Source organism: Epinephelus moara, chromosome 17 (genome assembly GCF_006386435.1).
Source record: "Epinephelus moara isolate mb chromosome 17, YSFRI_EMoa_1.0, whole genome shotgun sequence".
Classification (NCBI taxonomy): Eukaryota; Metazoa; Chordata; class Actinopteri; order Perciformes; family Serranidae; genus Epinephelus; species Epinephelus moara.
The window spans coordinates 7242823-7267076 of record NC_065522.1 but is presented as its reverse complement, the minus strand read 5'-3'; the positions used below and the strand labels follow the sequence as shown (position 1 = coordinate 7267076).

At 41.1% G+C, this 24254-nt stretch overlaps 1 protein-coding gene across 3 annotated transcripts in view; it reads right to left on the bottom strand.

Moving 5' to 3' along the window:
• Positions 1-966: 966 nt before the first annotated feature.
• LOC126404221 (sodium/calcium exchanger 1-like) overlaps positions 967-24254 on the bottom strand; it is a 130589-nt gene continuing 107301 nt past the window's right edge. For all 3 annotated transcript variants that reach the window (XM_050067288.1, XM_050067287.1, XM_050067285.1), the window contains exons 12-16: positions 22151-22257; positions 16528-16652; positions 14995-15094; positions 12974-13246; positions 967-9181 (exon numbers count right to left, since the gene is read on the bottom strand). In XM_050067288.1, coding sequence (XP_049923245.1) covers positions 8802-9181; positions 12974-13246; positions 14995-15094; positions 16528-16652; positions 22151-22257 — 985 coding nt within the window. In that variant the 3' untranslated portion in view covers positions 967-8801. The remainder of the gene's footprint in view (positions 9182-12973; positions 13247-14994; positions 15095-16527; positions 16653-22150; positions 22258-24254) is intronic.

Genomic DNA, 24254 nt, shown 5'->3' with positions numbered 1-24254 from the left:
AATGTTACCATTGTCAAATGTTGCTTTTGTCCCTGGCTTCAGTTGAGTAGAGGAAAAGTCCACAAGCCCCTAGGCTAATTTATACAGTGTAAAATGCCATAGGCTTGTGCTAAAAACATTAGCATGTTGTATTTGTGGGGGAAAAAGTGTCCAGCTTTTGTCTGTGAATGCTGCCAGTTATAGTGAAGCCAATTTGTGTACTTGTGTTTGAAATTGTTGCTATTAAGCCATGTTTAATGTGTGTTTAATGTGTGTTTTGAATCAACTAAACATAAGAGCACTTCACAGAAACCCCAGTGCTGACTAGTGTTTTAGAGGTGTAACAGACACATCATCCAAGAATAAATGCTCACGATGGCGTAGGTCACGTGCATAGGCTACGGCATAGGCCCTGCATAGAGGTGACACACAAGTATAAATCCTGCTTTAGAGGAAACTGCTATATAGGTGCCGTGAAAAGTGGTGGCAATGAGCTAGCCAGTGGGATGCATGTGTGGATGGACCGGCTTACCAAGACAAACCACAGAGAATCTGGAACTACAACACACACAGAGGTAGTGTGACTTCTGTGCTCAGGACGTCATTATTTCACTATATCTTTACATAGCAAATAGAGGCTTGCTGTATTGATGCTCGGAATATTGTATACAGAACCTTTAAGGTTACAGATGTGTGACCTGACTGCCCAGACTAGAGTGGTGTGTTGAATCTGTGTAAGATTTGAGTCACTTCTGAATCTGCTGCAGAAACTTTGCACAAACCTTTTTAGTGGTGCCTGCAAATATACATATTATGCAGGGCTGTGGCTAGACTACTACCCAGCTAATCAGTTCAATCAAATATGATTATGTACTGCAGTCAATTAGCTGAGCATTTAGTGAAAATAGCATCTTAATTTTGAAAATATCCTCAACCATAACTGAGCTAAGAGTTCTTCGTCATCCGTAGAAATGATACAGACATTCCTCTGAGCATTTGCCAGTCAAGTTTTATTTCATCTTTGAGAAAAAAAAATGAGAAAAGAAAAGTTTGGTCTTTGTAAACATCTATATCGTTTTTCATGTCATGTCATTTTCATCGTTTAAAAATACTTTACTCTTTACTACGACAGTTCCAACATCAACACTGTATTCAGAATGAGTTTAATTCATGCATCGACACACTTGTGGATGGAATGATATGAAGAAATGCACACGTCCACACACACACGCACGCATTCTCTCTCTCTTTCTCTCTCTCTCTCTCTCTCTCTCTCTCTCTCTCTCTCTCTCTCACACACACACACACACAATAAAAAGGATAAGAGCACACTTATTGTAATTTGTTACTAGGCTAATTTGCTGTTCTACTCTCTGAGGGCTTTTTATTTTTACAAAACAAATCACCAAAACAACACAAACAATGGAAACATATCGACCATAAGAGTACAATAATAAAATAAATGAAAAAATTAAAATACCAGATATTCATATCAAAAGCACTTTGTGACTTCATAAATAGGGCTGCATGATATATCAATAAAATGAAGAATATGAAGTGATAAAATATATAAATATTTAGAAAGTAGAGAGCAATTGAGTGGCTAATAGTAGAGAGAGGGAGAAAAGAAAGGTAGAAAATAAAAAACACATAAATAGCGGCTGATTAACACAATTCTCTCTCTCTCTCTCTCTCTCTCTCACACACACACACTGGCACACACATTCTTCGGATGTTTCCAAATCTAAAATGTGATTTTTTTTTAAACTTGTTCAGCATTATTTTTGAATTCAGAAACCAAATCCTTTACATTATGTCTTTATGTTTCCCAGAGCATACAACAGCACTGAAGAAATTAACTCATTGTTGTGCATCACTGCAGCTGAATGTGCAGAGTCAGCAGGGCTGTGGCTAACACCCAGGACACTGAGGTCATGTCCTTGGTGATTTTCCCCCTGAATTTCGGGGTTTTAGCAGATTGGGAGGGGTGACATTCAACCATTAAATACATGCCAGGTTTTATCTGACTCAATATGTTTAAATTTTACGTCTTATATGGCAACAACATCAAAATAATTAAAGGTATACGATGCAGGATTCTCATAAAAATGTATTGACTGATACAGAAGTAATCCCTCTCGATCGACACTTATGACCCACTGGAAGTGTGTGGTGGTGTATTTTTTGCTGTATTTTTTCTGTATAGCGTTTACTTGAACTTTTGCTGGCGAGCGGCAACCAGCAATCCTGCATAGTATACCTTTAAATTAGAAAAAATGTATTAGGTATAATGTAAATATGACAGCAGCTACTGTCATTAACAATGAAAGGTGTGCCAGAATACAAATAAATATTATATTTCAAACTTAGATACATATAGTAATGTCTGTAAACACCCCTAACATACACATACTCATATGCACAGCAAAAACAAGCAACCATATACTTACAGAGTGAAATAAATACATTTCAGTTTTCATCCCAGGTCACTGTAGTCTTTTTCTAACTAAACTGAAGTGTGACATTACTGGAAAATATGAATAGTTTAATAGACTGTAAAGATTCAAACATGCCCAAGCTACCAAGTACCAGCAGCGTGTCGATCCTCTGGTTTTCTGCATGTACAGTACATTTGTTTATATTTATACGTGCATGTGAGTGTGTGTCTGCTAGCCATCAGCCAGTCAGTGTGTGGAGTCAGCGACCTTAATGTATGACAGTTCCTCACATACTATACACACACACAGACGCACACAGACGCACACACACACCACACTTCTTCAAGCAGTGTGCCACCATCTATTCCCAGTCTTGATCGCCAGCCAGATCTATTATATATCTAATCTGATTCGACGGGTACACATACACACACACACACACACATAGCGGGGAGAGTACCAGGCACAATCTACCTGCCTCTCTCTCACTGTCACACACACACACACACACACACACACACACTAGGAAGGGAATCCAATTTCCAGGCATTTTTTACTGTGGGTCAGGTTGGCATTCTAATTCATTAATCTAGCATATTGGACTCAGCCAGGGACACACAGGGACGAGCCCTTATAAGGAGATTACAACACCAACCGACACAAACAAACACAAGCACACAAAGGCACAAATACGCATGTAGATCTACACACAATGGATACACATGCAGACGAGGGGAGGCACAAGAAACATAAAGTAAAAGAAACACACGTTAAAAAAAACCCTGAACATATGAAGAGTAATATATGTTGAGATTCACCCGCAGAGAGAGAACATATGAATGAGAAACTATATTGTCACATTCACTGAAGAAGAAGGGCGGGCATACAAAGTGAGAAACATCAAAAGACGATCACACACACTCACACACACACCAGCAACAGTCAAGAGGACAACGGCTTGCAGATAGATGGTCGCTAAGCAACAGGCAAGAGACTAAAAATATGGTTGCATTTCTTCACTCACTTAGAAAGCATGCACACACTCAGACACACTCACACACTCAGTCGTCCTCCAGCAAGGCTTATCAACCTTTAAAAAGCCTACATTTCTAAATCAGTCCCAGTATTCTTGTGTTCCTGTGGCGTCAGCAGTACTATTATCCAGCCCACTCATTCTTAAACTGGCAACTGTTACGGAAGCTTAAGTCATTGAGAAACAGAGTTTGGCCCGGCAGACGTCCTGACGTCTCGAAAGGCCAGGAGACGTGCCAACGTGACAGTCATGTCAAAACTGGTGGCTGGCTGATGACCTTCGTCACAGAGGGTTTACTCCTACGTTTTAGGATACTACAGAAATGAATGGATTCGGATGGTTAGTCAGACAGTTTCAGCTCATTCACCATGTCAACAAGCATCCAGGGCTGTAGCTATGATTCAGAACACTGAGGTCATGTCTTTCGGGGTTTTCAGGGCATTTTAGAGATTGTGAGGGACATAACATTCTAGAAACCTCCACGTGGCAGGTCTTTCGCAGCCTGAATTCAGTGTTTTTAGCCATGCTAGCAGCATGGCTTTAGGGATGACAACATTGGTTTGGTCCAGACTGATATAGCTCTGTAGCTATTTGGTATATTGCACTGAAACTTTGTACAAACATTCATGTTGCCAGGACCAAGGACTTTGGTAATTTCATGACTTGTCTGTCTAGCATCACCATGAGGTTAATTTTTGTGGATTTGAGTAAAATGCCTACACACATGAATGAATGGATTGCTATGAAATTTGGTTCTGACATTTGTCAAAGTCGATGCAAAATCCAGAAGGCCTTATAGGAGGCCTCGAAGCCTCCATGAGAGAAAAAGGTCAGATATTAACCCTGCTGAATCACAAACACAAAACGAGCAAAACAAAGCAGCACCAGAAGAACTTAATAAAAAGACAGAACCACCGAAGATCCAGAAGAAGAAAAAGAGGAGGAAGAACTGGAGCTGATGATCGATTACCTAACCTGCATGTCACTAATAAGTGACCTGTCACCACCACAGGCAGAGCCAGGGCCCAGTGGCGAAGAGGAAACACCAAAGGAGAACAGCATCAGGAAATGAAAGGACGGGTGGAAAGTACAGACACTGCTGAGTAGACACCGATGGCTGGTGAAAACAGGAAGTACCTGAATTAAAATAGATGGTTTGATTAACAGATCAACAAAGCTCAGCAAAAAATGGGTTCATGACCAGGGTTGCTTGGGGATAGCCTACTGAAGTACTAAACTTTTAGGAAAGGACACAAAGTTTTGGTCATGTAGCACTTGTTTATCATAGCAAAGGTGATCATGCCATGTGTGACTTTTCATTTCGGGGCAGTAAAGAAGGAGATCTGATGAAGGATGTCCATGTAGGAATAGAGAAAAAGGTATAAAAACTCAAGGTTTTAGAGAAGAACGGATCCCCTGATCATTTGGGACACTTTGCCGCTCTGAACAAGAACGGGAGCTGAACAATTCTCCACATGATGATTTGTACAGGAACCACTTTGGTGAACTCTTTGATTGCGCTATCATCAGCTGGAAATTCTAACTTGTCCAGTACTTCTGTTTTTGACCAAATACATGCTAAACTATTCACATTCCTGTCAGCCTCAGATGCAAGTTGTTTAGTGCTAATTGAAAAATGCTAGCATGCTGACACACTTAACTAAGACAATGACCCTGGTGATGAGCATGTTAGCATTTTTAGCATGCTAACATGCTGACGTTAGGATTTAGTTCGAACAATGCTGTGCCTAAGCAGTAGCTTCATGGAGCTGTTAGCTTAAAAACAAATGATTCAGTAATGTTGAGGCTTTAAACATTTCGATCTGCATGTAGGAGAGTAACTTCAAATGGAAATATAATGGAACAGCTAACCGAATGCTTGCTTTGGGGTTCGAGAAACTTTTCTGTGGAGTGTAGGGAGTAGGGGGGACTCAGACTCATGACCTCAGTGCTTATAAATCCTGGCTACAGCTTTGCAAGCACTTAACATGCTGATCCCTGTGAGCTCCCAGGCAGCTCCTCTGTGAGGAGGAAACTCTGGGCGTGCCATTTTGTCTAATATCTAGACAGCAATGTTAAATATTTGCAGCCAAGAAATATTCCTTTGAAATCGAACATCATGGCAGGTGGCCAAACTCCTTCTATCAATGAATCTTGGCCGAGCTTGTCTGAAATCAGCTGATGCAGCAGCTTTGAGCTGGAAAACAGTTGTTAAATGAATCACAGTAGGATTCACTGCACCTTTGTACGATTAAAGATTGGAATATTTCTCCTTTCGTTCCTTTATAGCTGTCAGAAAGTGCAAGGAAGGGGTGAAGCATACAGGCATTTTCACCCAAGCGGATCAATGCCCCTCTGCTCCAAATCGCCACTTATCTTCCATTTGTGGGAGCACTGACTCTGCCAAGGCTGCATCGGACAAGCTCGTGTTGTGTTTAGTCTGGTCACGACTGAGCTGGCTCGGTGAAGCCTGCATTTACATTGAGCTGAAAGCAGCTGGTAATTTGTCCATATTCAACAAGGCGGACGGTGAGCAGGTAAATTGTTGTTTTCAGTCCCATTTTTCTCTTAGTGAACAAAAAGCTAAATTATTGTTTTCTTTTCAGGATTTTCCTTGAAGTCGACAGTGAGCTCTGTGGGCAGTTAAGGGAGGAATGGTTGCAGAGTTTTTCCTTCTATGCTGTTGTTAACAAATGGAATACACTCAATAGTTATTTGCACTGACAAGCCATATGCCATCCCTTCTGTCCAGCTGCAGCCCGGCCCCTGGGCAAGACAGGGGTATCAACACAGACATAATATAACTCTGGATTCCACACAAACACTAAGAATATGGTTGATATGTGGCATAATATCGTCATTTTAAGCTATTCTGATATCTTACTTTCACTTTCACACACAATGCCTGAATCAACAAATGTTTCACAAAAACAAAATAAATACCACAGCTTCAGATACAGGCTCATACCCATATAAATACTAATGATTAAGCACATTTATCTGTAGTGTGAACAACTTTATGAATTTAAATGTGCCAGTTTTTTTTCAACTACAACTGACAGCTTGTGGGGCTTGTACAACACCTGCGAGGTAAAACTGCACACTGAAAAATGAATGGTGATCTGTGACAGTGTTTTTCTATTAAATCTTTGGACAACAGAGGACTTGTGATGTGTGTTTTGAGTACAAAGAAATGTCCCAACGTTACAACTGCTGCCGAACAGTCGTGTGATATTTCAGAGCTGCCGTACATTTTCACTCAGAGCGTTCGACTCTCCTCTCTGCCTGTGAACCATCTCAGGTTTAGACATCTTACAGCCTTTTTTTTCCTTGCGATGGATTTCCTTAACATGTCTTCCTGAACTGTGTTTCAGAGGAAAAGGGGGATCACGTGGATCGTCCTGTTCCTCCTCCAGGGTTTTCTTTACAAAGAGGGGAACTTCACATAAATTAAATATCAGTGTTTTCTCACACACATCAATAAAAGTTTCTTATGTTACCATGTACAATTAGAAACACTGGGTATGGTCATAGTTTTGATTTGTCATCAACAACACTGTCATAACCGTTGGTCTTTGTCAAGGTCACAACCAGTGAGATCCTTCATTCTGATTCGTCCAACCTTGTTTGTTGATGTCTCTTGGTTCATTTCCTGTTTGGCTCCAGTTCTGCTTGTTCACATGTTCATTTCCTCGACATTTAATGCAACATTAGAGTGTAAACAGCACAACGTGTAGTGCACAATGCTTCTTCATTGCAAGAAAGACAACTATTACTAGGTGGACTGCTTGCTCGTTGGTTCTCCAGACGTTTCTAATCTTCACTCTGTTTATCAAACATTTCTTTTGCTCCGTCTTCCAACTGTTGAGATTTCCTCCCGGTGCTAATCCAACGTCTTGATCCTCCACGTTACATTCCATCTTCCAAACCACCTGCTTTTTCATCTCTATCCCTCCATACAATATTTATATGTCTCTTTATTTAAATTTTTTTTTTTTTACAATTGCACGGTAACAACATCAACACGTGACGCCATTGAAAAGTTTAGAAAAAAAGGAGGGGGATCCATAGCGGGATAAACGAGGCTGTTGATTGGCGTAAAAGGAAAGGGACTTGGGATTGGCTCAATTAAAAAAGAGGACTGGTTGGTGGTGACTACAGCGTTTCATTATCACAACTTTAAGACAATTCCTACAGGGGAGATAAGAGTAAGGCAAGAGGGAGGGATGGAGGAGTGTGTAAAGTCTGCAGAGTGTTTGTTGGGAAGGGGGTGTACAGTTTGTGTGTGTGTGTGTGTGTGTTGTGGGGTGGAAGGACTATTTCGCACAGTGTTTTTTAAAAAGAGAAGGAAAAAAGTTGTCTGTTTTGATCTTGCCTGTTCGCCCGCAAGTTAGTGAGTGGTCCTCCACTGCAGATTCACCTGAGGGCCCCGAAGTGTGTGTGTGTGAGAAGAGGGGTTAAAAGAAATAAGTCACTGGTAGTATTAGATAGAGTTCAGTGGGTACAGTATGATAGGAGGATCCACTGTTCTCGTGACGACGAGAGACAGCAAAGATGGACGGAGCGAGAGAGAGAGCGTGAGGAGGGGGTGTAGAATAATATTTTCCCCATCTCTTCTTCTTCTTTTACTTATTTCTGTCGTATTTTCTCAAGTCTCCCCATTGACTTTATCCAGACCTTTCTCTAGTGTTGTTGCCTGCAGCCTCCTCTCTTAACTTTCCCTCTTTTATCTTTCACCCCTATCCTTCCTCTTCATCCTCACTGTTCCCCTCGGAGGCCGGCTAAAAGCTCTCCTCACTGTCTGTCTCTTCTTCTCTCCTGCTGGTTTGCCATTATACTGGAACGATATTAGCCTTATATTAACCATTAAACAGCGTTTCCCACGGGTGATGATGGATGAGGTAACATAAAAGCGCTCTTTAAGACCTGTGTTGCATTTTTCTCATTAATTCTTTCTGTTAAATAACTCTCAATTCAAAGAGTTAACGTATCCTACAAGTTTCTCCATCACTGGACAGACAGAAGGTCTGCTAAAGCAAAAAGAATGTTTGGATATATTCACGGAGTTTTAATGTTTCATACTGGTATACACTCTTTTTCAGTAAATAAATAAATAAATGGAAAGAGAAAAATAAATCTATCTGAAACACTGGAAATTGTTTTGGACTTTAAAAAAAGGAGAAAATTGAAAAGATCTGCTGACTCCATAAAAATATCAAAATCGGCCCATATTGATCCACCTCTACTCCTCATCTCTCATCATCCTGTCTTCCTCCAGACTCCTCCAACCCTCCCTCTCTCTTTCTCTTCATATTGGCAGTGGGTCTCTCACCCTCCCCTTTCCTCTCCGTTTAAAACCCTGGTAAATGGCAGTAGGCCTCCAGTGAAGCCAGCAGGATGTAAATCAACCACATTGAGACGAACAGCAGCGACGTTAGCATCTTGCAAGTCCGCGGCCCGCCCAGCTCGCCGCCGGCCACCGTCGCCCGCCGCCGGTACAGCAGTGTGACTACGCACAACACGGCCAGGATGGTGAAGAGGGTGACGGAGAAGGCCAGGTTTCCTGGGTCCACCTTGAAGGCCTGGCCCTTGGAGCGCCAGGCGATGGCGGCGATGGTCCATGCTACGCCGATGCCGAGGAAAACGTTGACGGCATTGGAGCCGGTGACGTTGCCAATGGAGGCGTCAGCGTACTGGTCTTGGATGGCGGCGACCTTGCTGGCGAATGTGTCTGGATGAGAAAGACAAAACATTAACAGTCATGTTAAGACTTCATCTTCTTTGATAGCACATTTTTTTGATCACAGTCATTTGTCCTCACTTTTATGAATTTTATTCTTTTGTCATTATTTTTTAAAACCTTTTAGCTTGTGTAAATCATACAAATAAAAATTTTTCACAGCTGATAAGACTGAGAGCAAAAGCAACATGCAGGAAACATAAAAGTTAACAAAAGAAAAAAAACTGTAAAGCAACAGTGAAAATCAGTCTCATGAAAATGACTTCTGATGATCTTTTTTAAACGTCTTTCTCACTGAGCTAAGAAGTAAACGACTTCAAGGTAACATTGTATATGAAACCACCCACGTATAGCACTCACACAGGGATGTACAAACACATGGCACACATGTATTCAATGCAAAGAGAGAAGAGAAAAGATGTACTGGGTATAATAAACAGGCACTATGAACCAGTTGACATAAAGGATATAATTTACATTCACTTGGTTTATGTTATTTCTCATCTATGTGCTGGAAACGAAACACATAAATATGACTTGGGTTACTTCCAGAAGATTCACAGTTCTGTTTTGTAATCCGCAGTTGTACATTGGCATCAGCCTAAACCAGGACAGATGTAATTAATGCTGTAAAATGCTGTAGGTGCACATGAGTGGAGCTCTTTGGTGCTGAACATTTGAGGAGAAATTGGGTGAAAAGCGCAGAGACTCCACAACTGGGTTGGCAGGGAGCACCAGGGAAACAGCTGCCAGTTACTCCATGCTTGTCTCGGCTTATTTCTATTTTTAGACCGGCTGCTGAGATGAGTCTCAATTCTCATTTGAATGTCAGTGAGATTAGTTAAAATTCATATCCCAACATGAAAAAAATCCTCCAAACTTTCTTGGGGGAGGGGGTGTATGTTGTAATCCCGTGGGTTGCAGACCGCACAAAAAGAAATGAAAAGATTGTGTGTTGACGCACGGGTACACCAGATTGTGGGTTTGAATCTGAGTCATGAAACTGCACATTATTGCCTCTACTCACGTACACACACTTCTAACTACTGCTGGCAGCATAGAGGAAGATCATACCCAAATTTAGAAACCAATTGTATCACACTGTACATTTACCAAATATTATTATTTTTTCCCCAGTTGTGAATAACCTTCTCAAAGACCCAAATTAGACACTATAGTATTTGTTCAGAAACAGCGTAGCCTGATTCCCTACCTCTGATTTGCTGCTTATGTCTCCTTTTTTCAGCAAATAGCAGGTGACTCTAAACAAAACCCAGGTGATTTCTAAATGTTAAAGGGCTTATGTTGGCAATCTGGCTAAGAAAGTTTTGAAGATGAAACTGATTCTCCCTGGTAAAACAGCAGACAAGTTGATCCCAGAAATGCCAAACTAATACCCTATTCTAATACGCTATTCCCACCAAAATTAGCACATATCTGTGGGGTTGCCAGTAGACCAGTTAGTGTGTCCACCCAGATGTCATATTTCTATTACTGCCAATTGTATCCGAGCTGGAGCTAATGAATAGCAGTGACTCCTGCAGTCATTTGTCCAGCAGATAAACGTCAACTGTGACTTTTCCTATGAAAGATGCTAGGCGTTTTTTTGTCCAGTGAGAAAAGTTACTGGGATTAGTAACTGTACTGTAATTTCTGAATTTTACATTTGAATCCCTTACTCTGTTTGCTACTTAATAATGTGATTGATAAATGACTGTAACTAAGTCATGTGTAACTGGTCTACACTGGTCAACGTCAGAAACATTGCAACCTAAAACTTTAGCTGTTCCACAATGTCAGTTTAAAGTCCAGTACGTACAATTCAGGGGATGTATTGGCAGACATGGCATATAATATTCATAGCTATGTATTTGTTAATGTATAATCACCTGACCTTAGGAATTATTGTGTTTTCATCACCTTAGAATGAGCTGTTTATATCTACATACTGAGTGTGTCCTCTTCCACGGAGTCCGCCAAGTTGTTTCTGCAGTACCCTAGAACCAACAAACCAAACGCTGGCTCTAGATAGAGTCATTCATGTTTTTGCATTGGCCACTGTAGTTCTCCTACATGCTTGGCACACGAGAAAAGTTTCAATTGGTTGCAATCTGCAACCTCACCACTAGATGCCACTAAATTCTACACACCGGACCTTTAAAAATACACTATGATTGTCAGTTACTGTTACTATGAATATTATATATTATAAGGACTATTTTTCCAGTAGAAAGCAGTCCTAAACAAAACTGTCAATGTACCGTTGTTGTGCTGGGATGGAGGCAGACATTTGTACCTAGGGTGGACAGACTCTTTAACAATCATGTTCTATTAATGTCTTAAGTGTGACATCAATCAAAAACCAAGAGTCTCTCATTCCATTCACAGATAAACTCAAGCTAGTACTGTAGCAGTGTGTGAGATCAAGACTTTAAACCAGTGAGAATCTGTGATCTCTACAGGACTTGTTTATCACCAACGCAAAAATCACATACTGTTTTAACACCGCTGATACTGTTTAAATGGCTCGGATGGTTACAAATGAGCTCCATAAACCTCTTAAACACTCCGAAACTTGTAGCAGCTCCCAGTGTCAAACCTCCGATCAGCATTTGCTCTCTAATTGCCTGAATCTGCAAATCTGGTGTAAATTGGCTGGATAATCCTCCAGTGCGTCTCCGATGTAATAATGCAGAAATGCTTTTATAAATCTGGAGGAGGGAAGAGTGCAAGTCAGAGAGGAGGGGAACAAGAGAGGAGATGAATGTTTCTAATGAGCTTTAAGGAGACACACATATACACACACACATACACACACTAGGGAGCACACACTCCCAGTGGAAGTTATAATGACCTGAGGGACCTGCTGCACGCAAACTTGCATCACCTCGACAGAGCAAACACATTTTCACCCACACACACCTGGGTACCACAGCACACAGGTCAGGATGATGGATGATACAATAGTGAAAACACAACATCCAATAAGAGGAGGGGGGAGGAGAGCGAGAGACAGAGGTAACACCAAGTCAGAATTATAAATTGACCGGGATGGGGTGTGAGAGCAAGGATAACAGATAAGTGAGGTGGGATGTGAGACTGCGGGAGGAAGGAGGAGGAGAAAATGGTGATAAAACAAACAAGAGCGAAAGAGATTCGGAACAGAAAAAGCAAGAAAAAGCCAGCAAATTAACATCATCATGTCATGACAAACAAACTGGTAATGGATATCAAATCCGTGTTTACAGCCTCCAAATCCAACACACAACATAATATGGCTGCTGAAGGAACTAATTCAGACCTCGCCGCGAGCCATCAAAGTTACCGCCTGGAAGAGTAGCAAAGGAGCTATTTCTATAAATCATACGAAGGGGCGACAATAAAATGGCTGGCGAGAGGAATGAGAAAGGGAATTGAATTAAAGCCCTGGGACAACGCGTCCCCACAAGCTCAGACTGAAGGCTGTGATGGAGCTGGCATTTTACAATTCAATTTTTATTTCCAGCCTACTTACTGAGGGCGGCTGCTATTGAAATCAGATGGAGGAGAGAGGATCAGTCCTCTTTCCTTTATGTGTTTGTTTGTTGCCCTGTCATATCGGAAATTTGGGAAGAATATGCATCTCATTTGTTTAGTGCTGTTTTTGTGGGGAGGAGTTTTTTATAGTTGAAAAAAGAAAGCTTGAATGTTACGTAAAATCAGCAAGGAAGCATTTACCATGACAAAAATGGACACTGCTTTGCCTCCATCAATCTACACACACATCAAACCAGCCCCGCTCACCTGGCACCGATGTTCCCAGTGCCACAAACACCACAGCCGTCACAGAGTCCTTCAGTCCTATCGTGCAGCCGAAGTGTGACGCCAGATCACCAGTGACTGCAGTCAGGACACCGATAAGCGATATGGAGACAATGAAGCAGGCCCAGCCGTTCCAGTACTCCGTGGGCGGGACGAAGGCGAACAGAACCTTCCAGAAGACGGTGAGGAAGTGCATGATGTAGTCAAAGCAGGACGGCAGACGCTCCTCGCCGCTCTCCTCCTCGTCATCGTCTCCTTTGGGTGCAGAGGGTGATTCAAATGTTGATGGAAGAGACAGATAGAGAGGAGAGCAGAGAGATGATTGAAAGAAGGTGACAGAGGGAAGTGACTGACAACTTTTAGAAACAATTTATGCTAATACCGTAAAATAAAAAGCTTCAAGATTCAAGAATTAGTTCAACATTTGGTGACATATCAGGCCTCCAGGAAGTGCGGCAGACTTTGAAGCCCATTTTCAGAGTGGCCACACGGTGGAATTACAACGTCTGGGGCCGTCACATGATGCCATAGGCCGAACAACACTTTCCTCCATAGACTTACATTGTGAGAGAGGCGTCTGTAAATCAGCAGTTAAACTTTTTTGTGCGTCACCCCTACAAAGTGAAATGTCTCACTACCGGGACTTGATCCATTTGATCCGACAACACTTCGAAAGTCTAGAAGAGCCACATGATTAAATAATTCTATCGCAATTCAAATTACTGGAGGGCTGAATTGGTTAGTTAGCTGCTCGGCTCACGAAAAGTCTCTAGTGCACTTGCTATAGGCCCAATGACGCAGAAAATATGAGTAATTTTACACCTAGGAAACTGACATTTTTTGGCTTCATGCGCCACTGAGCAACTATTGTAGGAATGAATGGGCCCCCACCTTGAACGCTGTATCCAGTTCTCTTTATACAGCCATGGGAAATACGCACATGCATTTTCTTGCTTAGAGTTAAGCTGCCAGTATACTTGTTCAGGACTGCTTGTCAGATGGTCAGATAGCTTTAGAAATTCATTCACCTCCAAAGGAGGAATTGGGGGAGCTGTGTTCAACTATTTCTTTCCAAAACCAATTCGTCATTGACACCCACTTCACGCCTTGATTAGCTAACTGTGCCAATGACTCAGACAACACATCGTACAAACTAGTTCTTTTTGAGGATACTGGCCCTTTGATAAGAACACTGACACCACTCTCATATCTTTCTGCTGAGCATAGGGCTAGAGCCAGGTGGTGATTACCTTAGCTTAGCATAAATACTAAAACTAGTAAGCCACCCTGGCAAAGGAAAAACGTCCATCTGCCAGCATCGTTAAAGTTCACTGATTAGCAGGTTCCTAGACAAACAGAAATGTTACATCCTGTAGGCAAATTTATTTGCCCATAGATGGTAAAGAAATAACCCACCTTACTGTGCCTCTGATTGGCTTACCCTGACATTCATACCCTATTCTGAACCAGTTTCACCCCTCTTGCCTAAACAAAGGCAACAAGTACTGGCCATTCAGAAGGAGAGTAGTTAATATCTCTGCAAGTAACTCCTGTAAAACCACAAATTGTCATTTTAACATTCCTTTTTGAGTTTCAATTAGACAAGCAAAATACAACATCTTTGTAAGCTTTAGAGGTGTTACTAGGAACATCTTTAAAACTCTGGTTCAAGCCAGGCTAGCTGTTTCCGCCTGTTTCTAGTCATTATGCTAAGCTACTCTTAAGAGGAGAATGGTGTTGATGTTTTTTTGGCAAGAACGCCTAACACTTCCCCCAGTCCCGTGCTGACAGAGAAACAAAACAAGTAGACTATGAATACATTGAGTTATTGTATGATTGTATTATGAGAGTTTTAACAAAATGAACTTTTCCATCATCAATCATCTTTTCCAAATGAAGTCAAGAAAGATGTCAACCAAAACCACTGTTCATAAATCAACATGATGCCTGGTACGTGTGTGTGTGTGTGTGTGTGTGTGTGTGTGTGTGTGTGTGCACGTTACCTGCGCTGACAGTAACGGCACTGACAAACTGCTCCCTCCAGCTGCTGCTTCCCACCACCAAGGCCAGGTTTGTCTTCTTGATCAACTTATCTACCGTACTCTACACACACACACACACACACACACACACACACACACACACGCACACACAAAAAACACACACAAAAGCAAACATGCGAGTGCATACAGACCAGGCAGAACAGGAAAGACACAACCCTCAAGTTGTTAAATTCATTTGCAGCAACAGAAACAGGAAACCTTTCAATAAGCTCCCACGCTACATTTAAAAGTCAGCATTTCGTGACACTGACAATTTGAGGTATAGGTTGTGCTAATTAATACAATTGCTGTGAAATCTAGGAAAAATCTTCAGGCAGAGTGGTTGAGTTTTCTGTTTAAAGCAGCGAGAAAGAAGAGTAATAAAAGAATTGATGAAAAACGGCTATAGAGCACTAGCAGCTATTATAATAACCCAGCTGACAGAGCTTTGTGAGGAGAAAATCCTGCATGGTTGACTATCTAATAAGTGAAAAACAACATTAAAAACACAAGATTTACTGTGTCTTAGCAGTCTTAGTAAGATAATTCAAATTAATTCGGGTGTGGGATAACAGTTAAGGATTTATAGATTGCACTGTGATACTGGACTCAGGCACCATTACAACATTTTGTACAGTAGCAGATTGAAGAACAAGCATTGCATGCACAGGCCAACTAAAGAGACAGATAAATAACCTTTTCAGCTCGCCAGAGAAGCGTATTCACTGCTTTCTGCAAACACACACCCACACACACATTCAAAATGACACAAATGGACAAATGTGCAACATAAATATGATTGGTTTCACTTTGAACACAAAAACTAAATCACAGATCAAAGGCAAAATCACTTGGAAATAAACAGAATGAAAATAAAGCAACACACACATGACATGACAATGCACAAAGAAATGAAAGATGAACACCAGACAGGCGCCCCTAGTTTGTGCTGCACACCCGAAATGTCAAATTATTTGTAATGATCCATGGCTAAATTACACACTGATCAAATTTGAAAACACATTTCTTCTAATATACAGTATTTATTACTCCACTAAGCCAATATATTTTCTAATTTGCTGGATGAATAGTCTACCAGCAACTTTCTTTCTTTTAAGGCCTCCCTGTGACAGCTCCCTCTGAATAAATTATTTGTTGTCTTTTTCATGTCTGCTATCAAAATGACAAGCATCTCATCAGAGACGAACAAAATGAATCATTCATCCTTGAGACCGGGGCTGCTGACACTCCCTTTAAACCATTTTACATCCAATTTGCATTTTAAGTCAGTTTACTTTATAGGTGATAGTAAACGCAGCTGTCTTGATGGCTGCCAAACTGGTGGTTATTATTATTTCATCAAGACTAGCTGTGATTTATTCTGAGGTGCCTTTGAAAAACAAAATTAAAGGAAGCACTTACAACGCACATAAACACACACATCCCTATTAACGGAGATGTAAATACAATATTTGCATAAACAAACACACTTACCTTAAACTCGTAGGACTCTTCTATGACCACCTCTACTTGTGTGTGTTCGCCCAAACTAGGGCAGCCCATCTTTGCCACCTCTTCCTCCTCTGCTCCCACCAACGGCTTGTTCTCATTGGAGTCACCTAGGAGACCACAGAGATGAATGGGTTGCCAGTAGGGTTGGTGTAACCATGCAGAGGTTAACTTATAAGAATCCAATTATAGCCAGGTTTTTTTTTTTTTGTGATATACCGCTATGCTCCTGTATACATCAAGCGCCAACCTCGGGGGATGAAAAATGGTTGATGCTAGAATGTATGGTCCAGAGGGACAGAGGAGGGACTGTCAGAAACTTGATGCTGCTGTGATTGGTTGTTTCGCTGTGAGGCAAAGAGTGTTGATTTTGACCACAGCCATCTCAGCAACATGCATTAAGTCCACAGCTTCACATCCAGGGGGATTTGGATACTGGAGGAAAGCTGACAGAGAGCCCTGGGCTGAGGGCATGAACCCCGCCGCCCTCTCACCCTCTCTCTGGTTCTCTGGCTGAGGAGCAGAGCACAGCCTGGGTCACTGGCCTCCTGGAGGCTGCTTGGGGGCTGTGGGTTAGAGCCAGGCAGCTGAAAGTCAGGCCAGGGGTCTGTGCCCACGGCTGAGTGCCTGCTGTCGGCTGTCCTCCAGTGTCCCCACTGGAGGACAACTGACATGCAGTGTCCACACAAGATGTCAGCTTATACAATATGATGTTTTGTTATAAATTAAACTTCCCAGACCCTGGCTCTCCTCTCATCCACTATGACCAGTTAAGCCTCTAGCAAGCCCCACTGACCCCAGCTAAACTCTGCTTCTCTGCCAGAGAACCAGAAAGAGAGGGCAGGAAGTTGACAGGGTTCGTGCTCACAACCGGAGGCCCTCTGTCGCCTTTCCTCCAGTGTCCACATACCCCTGGATGCAGAGCTGTGGGCTTTGCCTCTTTTGGGGGGATTTCATGACCGTGCTGTCCAAACATTTGTTTGTTAGGATTAAATGTAAAATGCTTTGCACTCTAGCATCAAAGCATTGTAGGGCAGTACTTGTCCCTACAGAAAATCCATTCTAGCATCAACCATGAAAATGAAGCCAGTGTGGAACTGTCAAAAACTGCAGTTCCTTGAATGGCCACTTGAGGCTGGCTTCAAAAGTGTGGAAATCTCCATAGACACCCTCTTAAAATGCCCAACTTTACAACAGAAGTAAACATGTTTACAGCCTGGCACAAAAAATGATTTTGGTCTCTGTAGCTAATTTCAGTTGTCATGGCGACTGTATGGGGGGGTGAATTTTTATGTAACTCCTCCGTTTACATTTTACTAAGGCTTAGAGTTACACTTAAATGATGATGTGATGGCTTTGAGTGATAGGCTGTCTGCCTGGTGTCAAATATGGTCACTACTGGTCCCAAAATCCAAGATGGCGACGGCTAAAATGCCATATCTGAGGCTTCAAAATGGGAGTCCGCAAACCAGTGGATGTTGTCACAGTTTTTTTATACAGTCTATAGTCTACATGACTTTTATTCTGAATAAAAGCATGTCATTTCCTTTGGTGAATATGCCATTATGTAGCCATGTGTTTTTGCTTGTTTTGTTTTTTTTCACAGATGCTGTATTCATATTATTCACATTATTGTAAATTGTGTAATATGCTTCACAATAACTTTTCTTTTAAGGGACCATCTTTTCTTGCATTGTGATTTTTAATTTAAAAACAAGACCTTTAGTCACATTGGGGTGAAAAAAAAGTGTAAAAGTGTAAACCTAAATTTTGTGATTTACTAACTTAAGCAGGTAAAACACTTCTCGTCACAAAAGTCCAAGGTATAGGTTTCAAATTTTTGCAAACTACTGACAATAATATACCACTACTTTGACTAAGGAAATAGATTGTGTCGGGGGTCCTTTCATTTCAACTTCAAAATCCCTGGAAACCCTCCACTCATCAGATTTGCCTCACTTTTAGTAATGTGTCTGTAACAGCAACTATTCTGCTTGCTGGAGGATTTCTAATTATTTTCATAAAACACTTGGAAAACTAACAGAGACAGTACTGTCTGTTTAATTGACTGAGAAATTCCTTAAGTGTTCGGATAAAGTTGCTGCAAAGTGGGAAGGAGCATTTCAAAATAACAACTACCATAACACCCCAAGACTCTCATACAGGAAGAATTTTAGGTATTATTCCTGTAAAACAAACTTAAATCTTTGTGGTAGACTAAGCAGTTCTTGCAATTAGTGCAAGACTCCTTATATCTGTGGGATTAATATGCAATAATGTGCTGTAGTATTAATACATTCAGCTTTTGCCTGGCTCAAATAATGTATCACAGGAGTTTTTTTCCATTTGTCTGATTTTTGCCAGAGCAGCATTAATTGTTTCCATAGTGTTGCTGGGGTATCATTTTAAAATTGTGTGCAAGCAGTTGTGAAAGTCTATAATGTAAATGTTAATATTTAATAACACATACGGGCCACATGGGAAATCCAATCTATCATCACCCCACTATGTTATTACAAATATGAATACCCACAAGGAATTTAGATTTTCTTCCATGAAACAACCTCGCTATCTCTCCACTACCATGTGTTCCACTATGCATCCCTCCATTCATCCATATGTCTCCCCCCTCACCGAGTGCGCGGGAGTGACAGTCATTAATTGAGTCAGCTGTTATCAGTGCAGACCTGCTGTAATTGAAAAGCAGTGTACAGTATGTGACACAGCCTGCGCGTGGCTCAGTGTGTGTATGAGTGTGAATGTCAGTCCACTTGCTATGTGACAGTCTTATAAAACCAATTATATCTCCTGTGCGGTGAAACATGCCCCGGGCTGTTGGCTCTTCTCGACTGACATCGAGAGTGTGGACCCTCACTCCACCAGGTCTGTCACCTTGTCTATGCAGGAGGAGTAACAGGAGCAGCAGGTGAGCAGAGCAGCAGCAGCAGCAGGAGTGCTGAAGCTCCTGCTCCTGCTCTCTGCTGACGTGCTGCTCATGACGATGCCTTCATGTACAGTGTTGGGTGTAAGCAGCTCATGTTTCTTGCCTGATATCAGACAGAACTGTCAACTCATTACACTCTGTTTCCATCTCAGTCTGACACTGGCTCTACTCCAACCGATTTCTGTGGGGTAGGGGGATTTAATTTTCCCTAACCAATCACTGGAGACCAACGTATCCACATGAATCTAACGTCACTTTAAGTCGACACCAATACATAGCCACGCCAAAAGATGTTTTTAACAAGGTTTCCAGAGTGCAGCAGAGCATTAGTCCCACTCAATGCGTTCACTGGATTGACTGGTTGGTTGACTTTTTCAACTGAGAAACCTCTGTTTCATGTCATGATGTCAGACAATCAGTTAATGCAGTGGAGCAGGCGGATTCAAAGATGTGGACCCAGGCAACCGTGTTTTGGCATCGCACAGACAACACACCATCACTGTTGATACCAGGATTACGAAAAAAATAATATATAATCAGCCCAGGTAACATTAAAAAAATGTGTAATTAGATTATTGTGACATTGTCAAGGATTACTTAACCATATTATGAAACTTTTTTTTCCACAATATCTAATGCTACTAACTCATGAAAAGCGTGTCTGACATAAGGGGTCTCTTGGGCAAGTGCTCCATTTTGTGGTGGTAATTAAAAAGGGTAATTTGATTTGGCCAACTGTAAATGTTGAATATGCAAAACACATCTTATTTGCTTTTTTAAATTGAGATGCCTAAAGAGAAAAAGGACGATTTGTAAAACTCAATTTTTTGTGGCCGCATCCATTTTTATCATTCAAAGGTACAATATTTTAATGTTTAAATTTGAAGTTATCCAAAGTTATTTAGATTGGATTACTTTTTATGGTAATCCAAGGGATTACGGTACCTATTACAAAAATTCCTATGTAATTTGTATTCAAAAACAGACATGATTTCACAATAATCTGATCCACCCTGGTTACATGATACAGAAGAAAATGGACTTGAAGCATGAAAATATGTTTTGGGTTGCGTTCAAGTCTACGAGAGTAAAATATGAGTTAAGCAGCTCCTGTTGACAGCTGAATTAATTAAACAGATGCGTACTTGTTCCATCAGATGCATGTGAGACACTTTTTTTTTTTTTGCATAGACACACTGTGTGTGTTGATGTGAAGATGACACTTTGGGTTCTAGAAAATTTTGACAGGCGTTCTTTTCTGAAGTTTTATAGACCAACAATTAGTTGGTTGGTCAAAAAATCTATAACAGATTAATCAACAGTATAAATAATCACTAGCTGCAGTCTCACTTTTGTATTCTGAGTTGGGGAAGTGAGTGCAGATTAATCTGTGTGTGAGATGCTGTATCTTGTAGAGCAATGATCTATAGCCCAAACTGTTTTTTGGTTGTGACCACTTGTTACTTACTCCATATGTCTACTGGCTGCGCAGGAGACATATGGAGCAAGTAACACGTTTTTGGTTCCCTGAAGAGGTTAAAAATATTCAATAATTCACTAGAAACAAGCAAAGATTACAGCTCATTTTGTAGCAGCTATATGTTTTGTGGTTCCTGTTAATCTTTTCCAACCCCTCAGAATTATCCTGCGACCCCTTGTAGGCATCCCGAACCCCAGGTTGAGAAAAGTCTGTTAGTGGTTAAATGTATGTAAATGATCCTGTCAATGACACAAAAAGCAAACACACAGTGCTGCAGTCAGTAGTTAATTAATAAAGGAGAGAAATAATTAACTAAATGGAAGAAAGAAAGATGCGAAATTAAGTTAAATGAGACAAAGAAAATGTCTCTGTAAAATGAAACAACTTCACGAAAGTTACTCCAGATTTCTATTTGTCTTTTATCATCTTGTAAACTTTCAATCATGTGGAAATTCAACAGAAATGTCAAAGCAGAACAAGCTGCAGAAATTGCTTATCGACTTTCGGCGCTGGTTCTCTTTAGCCTCGAGTCACCTGCCAGAGATTAGCTGTCTGCATGCTGTAATGAGCCTTTTAAAAAATTCAACTAAAGCTTCCTGCGTTTTAAAAAAGTTGAAGGGCTTAGATGTTTTAGATGTGTGGATTTCGGAGCTCTCCGGTAACAACGTTGATTCAGAAAGTAGGAAATGACAGTGCAGAGGAGGGAACCTGATCAAAACAGATCATTAAGCAGGAATGAACTGCAAATTGTGTTCAATCTGCTCTTTTCTCGCTGCTTAGTTTACAGAATTCTTTGCCATTATGACCACAGTGCAATAGTGCAGTGATTTCAGACACCAATATAGATGCTTCCTGGCTATTTATACACTGTATGTGGTAAACAACTTTATGTATATGGTAATGGAGTGCTGCTCCAAACACTGATTGCAATTGCGAAACAATGTGACAAGGAAACTGTCTCAAAAACACCTCACAGCCCTTCTTTAAATCCTGTCCAAGCCACATTCAAAGTGAAATGTTTCCCAAGTTAATCTGAGTTTAGATTGGAGGTTTCGGACGATTAGTGCAGGTCTCACACTGTTTGTAAGAGCTAGATGTGGCGGAGGCTTGATACTCCATTCTGTCTGTCACCCTGTTTACTCTCTTGACTTCTTAATGTTCCCTCCAAACACACACACCCCTACCATGTTTCTGCCCTATCTCCAACAGAATGGGCTCTCCCAGCTCGATGGTGAAGGTCTTGTTCTTCTCATACTCCTCGTCGTCAATAATCTTCACCTCGATGATCTTCCTGTTAAAAAGTGAGAAGGATGAGACTCGGTGAGTTTATTCCACATAATTAACCTTTTTAGTTTCACGCTCTCCTTTATAATATGAGAGCATTCATAGCAGAGGTGTTTAGAGCAGTCCATTAAAATTGCGGAGGTCTCACCCCCTCAGGCTGTAACCAGACAGGAAGTCATTTCTGCTGCTCCTCATTACTATCAAAACCTCTTAGCTAACAGTGCCGGACCTAATATAGTCGGTGCCCTGGGCAAGCTTCACCTTATGCCCCCCACTCTCAAGACAAAAGGTACACAAATAAACACCTTAGCTGATAAACAATAAGAGAATATCCTCCTTATTATCATAATTATTCGTATTTTGTGTTTTGCTTTTATTCTTTCTATTGAATCTACTTTTATTGTAACGTTTTTTTTAAACTTATTTTTACCTCTGTTTCTCATTATCATCTGTGCATCTTGCTTTAGTTCAGCATTACTGTTTGGCTCCCATTGTTGTATTGCCTCTGGGGTTTCTTGTTTCTGCTTTGCTTTGTTTGTCAAAGCACTTTGTAAACTCTGTTTTTATATATGCTATTTAAAGAAAGTCATTATTATCATTGTTAAATTTGGTGGTTACCTATGTTGTCTATTCTAACAAGTAACAAAAACAAGAGACAGAATTGAACACGATTAAGTTTGCACTCCTCCATTTCCTCTCGCAGAATAAGATTAGGAGCCTCTGCATGAAGATGAAGGTTGAAGCCCAAGTTGACATTGCTCAGTGGGGCACTCTATGAGACTGCTAACCCCCCCCCAGGCCCTGGTTACATTTTTCCCTCCAGCTGACAGTGATGCAATGTGCAGCACAGCCACAGTTGAGACATTTTCAATTAGGAGCACCCAGGGGAAAACCCTAAAATGCAGCGCAAAGAGTTTTGAGGGGGCCGCAACCAGACCTTAACAAGTTAATTGGAAAAAAAAGCAGTGGGAATATTCAAAAATAGCAGAGTGTGATTGTGAGCGGTGTCTGACTGAGGAAATAGATGACGTGGCATTGTTATCAAATCTGCCAGTGTATCATCTAATTTGAACTTGGGAAGTTTTCGTTAACACTGTTCTACTCATTGGTTAGTAAGGTCAGATATATTTTAGATCCTGCATATTAGTTGTATGTGTCACTTGAAGAAAAGAGCATTTGCAAATAGTGAAAAGAAAGATGGAGACACACTCTGTCAGTCGGATGCTTTAAGGATACCCTAAAGTAGGCAGCGGTTACGAATGTATAAATGTAATAAAGGAGGCTGACAGCATAGAAAGTATTTCATGACATGTGTATTAGTTTTGGCCCTTCACATCCGTCTGCCTCCTTCTGGTCTGTTTCACCCAGAGTATATAATCTTCATCTCAACTATCCATCTGCACCTGACAGCCAAAGAGGAAGAGAGAGTGTTCATTTCCACCTGGTTGTGTCATCATATGCCTCACTGTCAGCCATGTTGGCTGTGACACCACAAATAGGCTTCGGTTCAACAAAGAAAAAACAGGAGGGAGGAGGGGAGTGTGAGAGAGTGATGGAGGTGTGGAGAAGTGGAAGCTCATTGTTTTCATTGGTGAGCAGTCACAGCAACAGTGGATCAAACTGGCTGGATTTGCTATTTCCAGCACATCAGGTTGAGCGGCCAACTCTCAACAATGTTGGAAAAGATATGAAAGTATTGTTTAGTCAGATGTGAAATGAGGGAGGAAAAAAACCCAACTACATGCAAATCCATTTAGTGAAGGACAAAATGGGGTGGAAGACATGAAATATGTTTTATATTTTAAACCTTAGAGTTGATCTGTTTGCTTTAATCACTTTCTGTCACATCTTAAAGTGTAAATAGACAAGTTTTTGCTCTTACTTGTAATTATGAAGTAAACATTGACTGCACAATTTAATGGCTATAGAATAATGACACCATCAGCATTCAGATTGTTTCCCTATAAGCTTTGTTTTAACTATGCAATTCTGTCTGCCACCAGA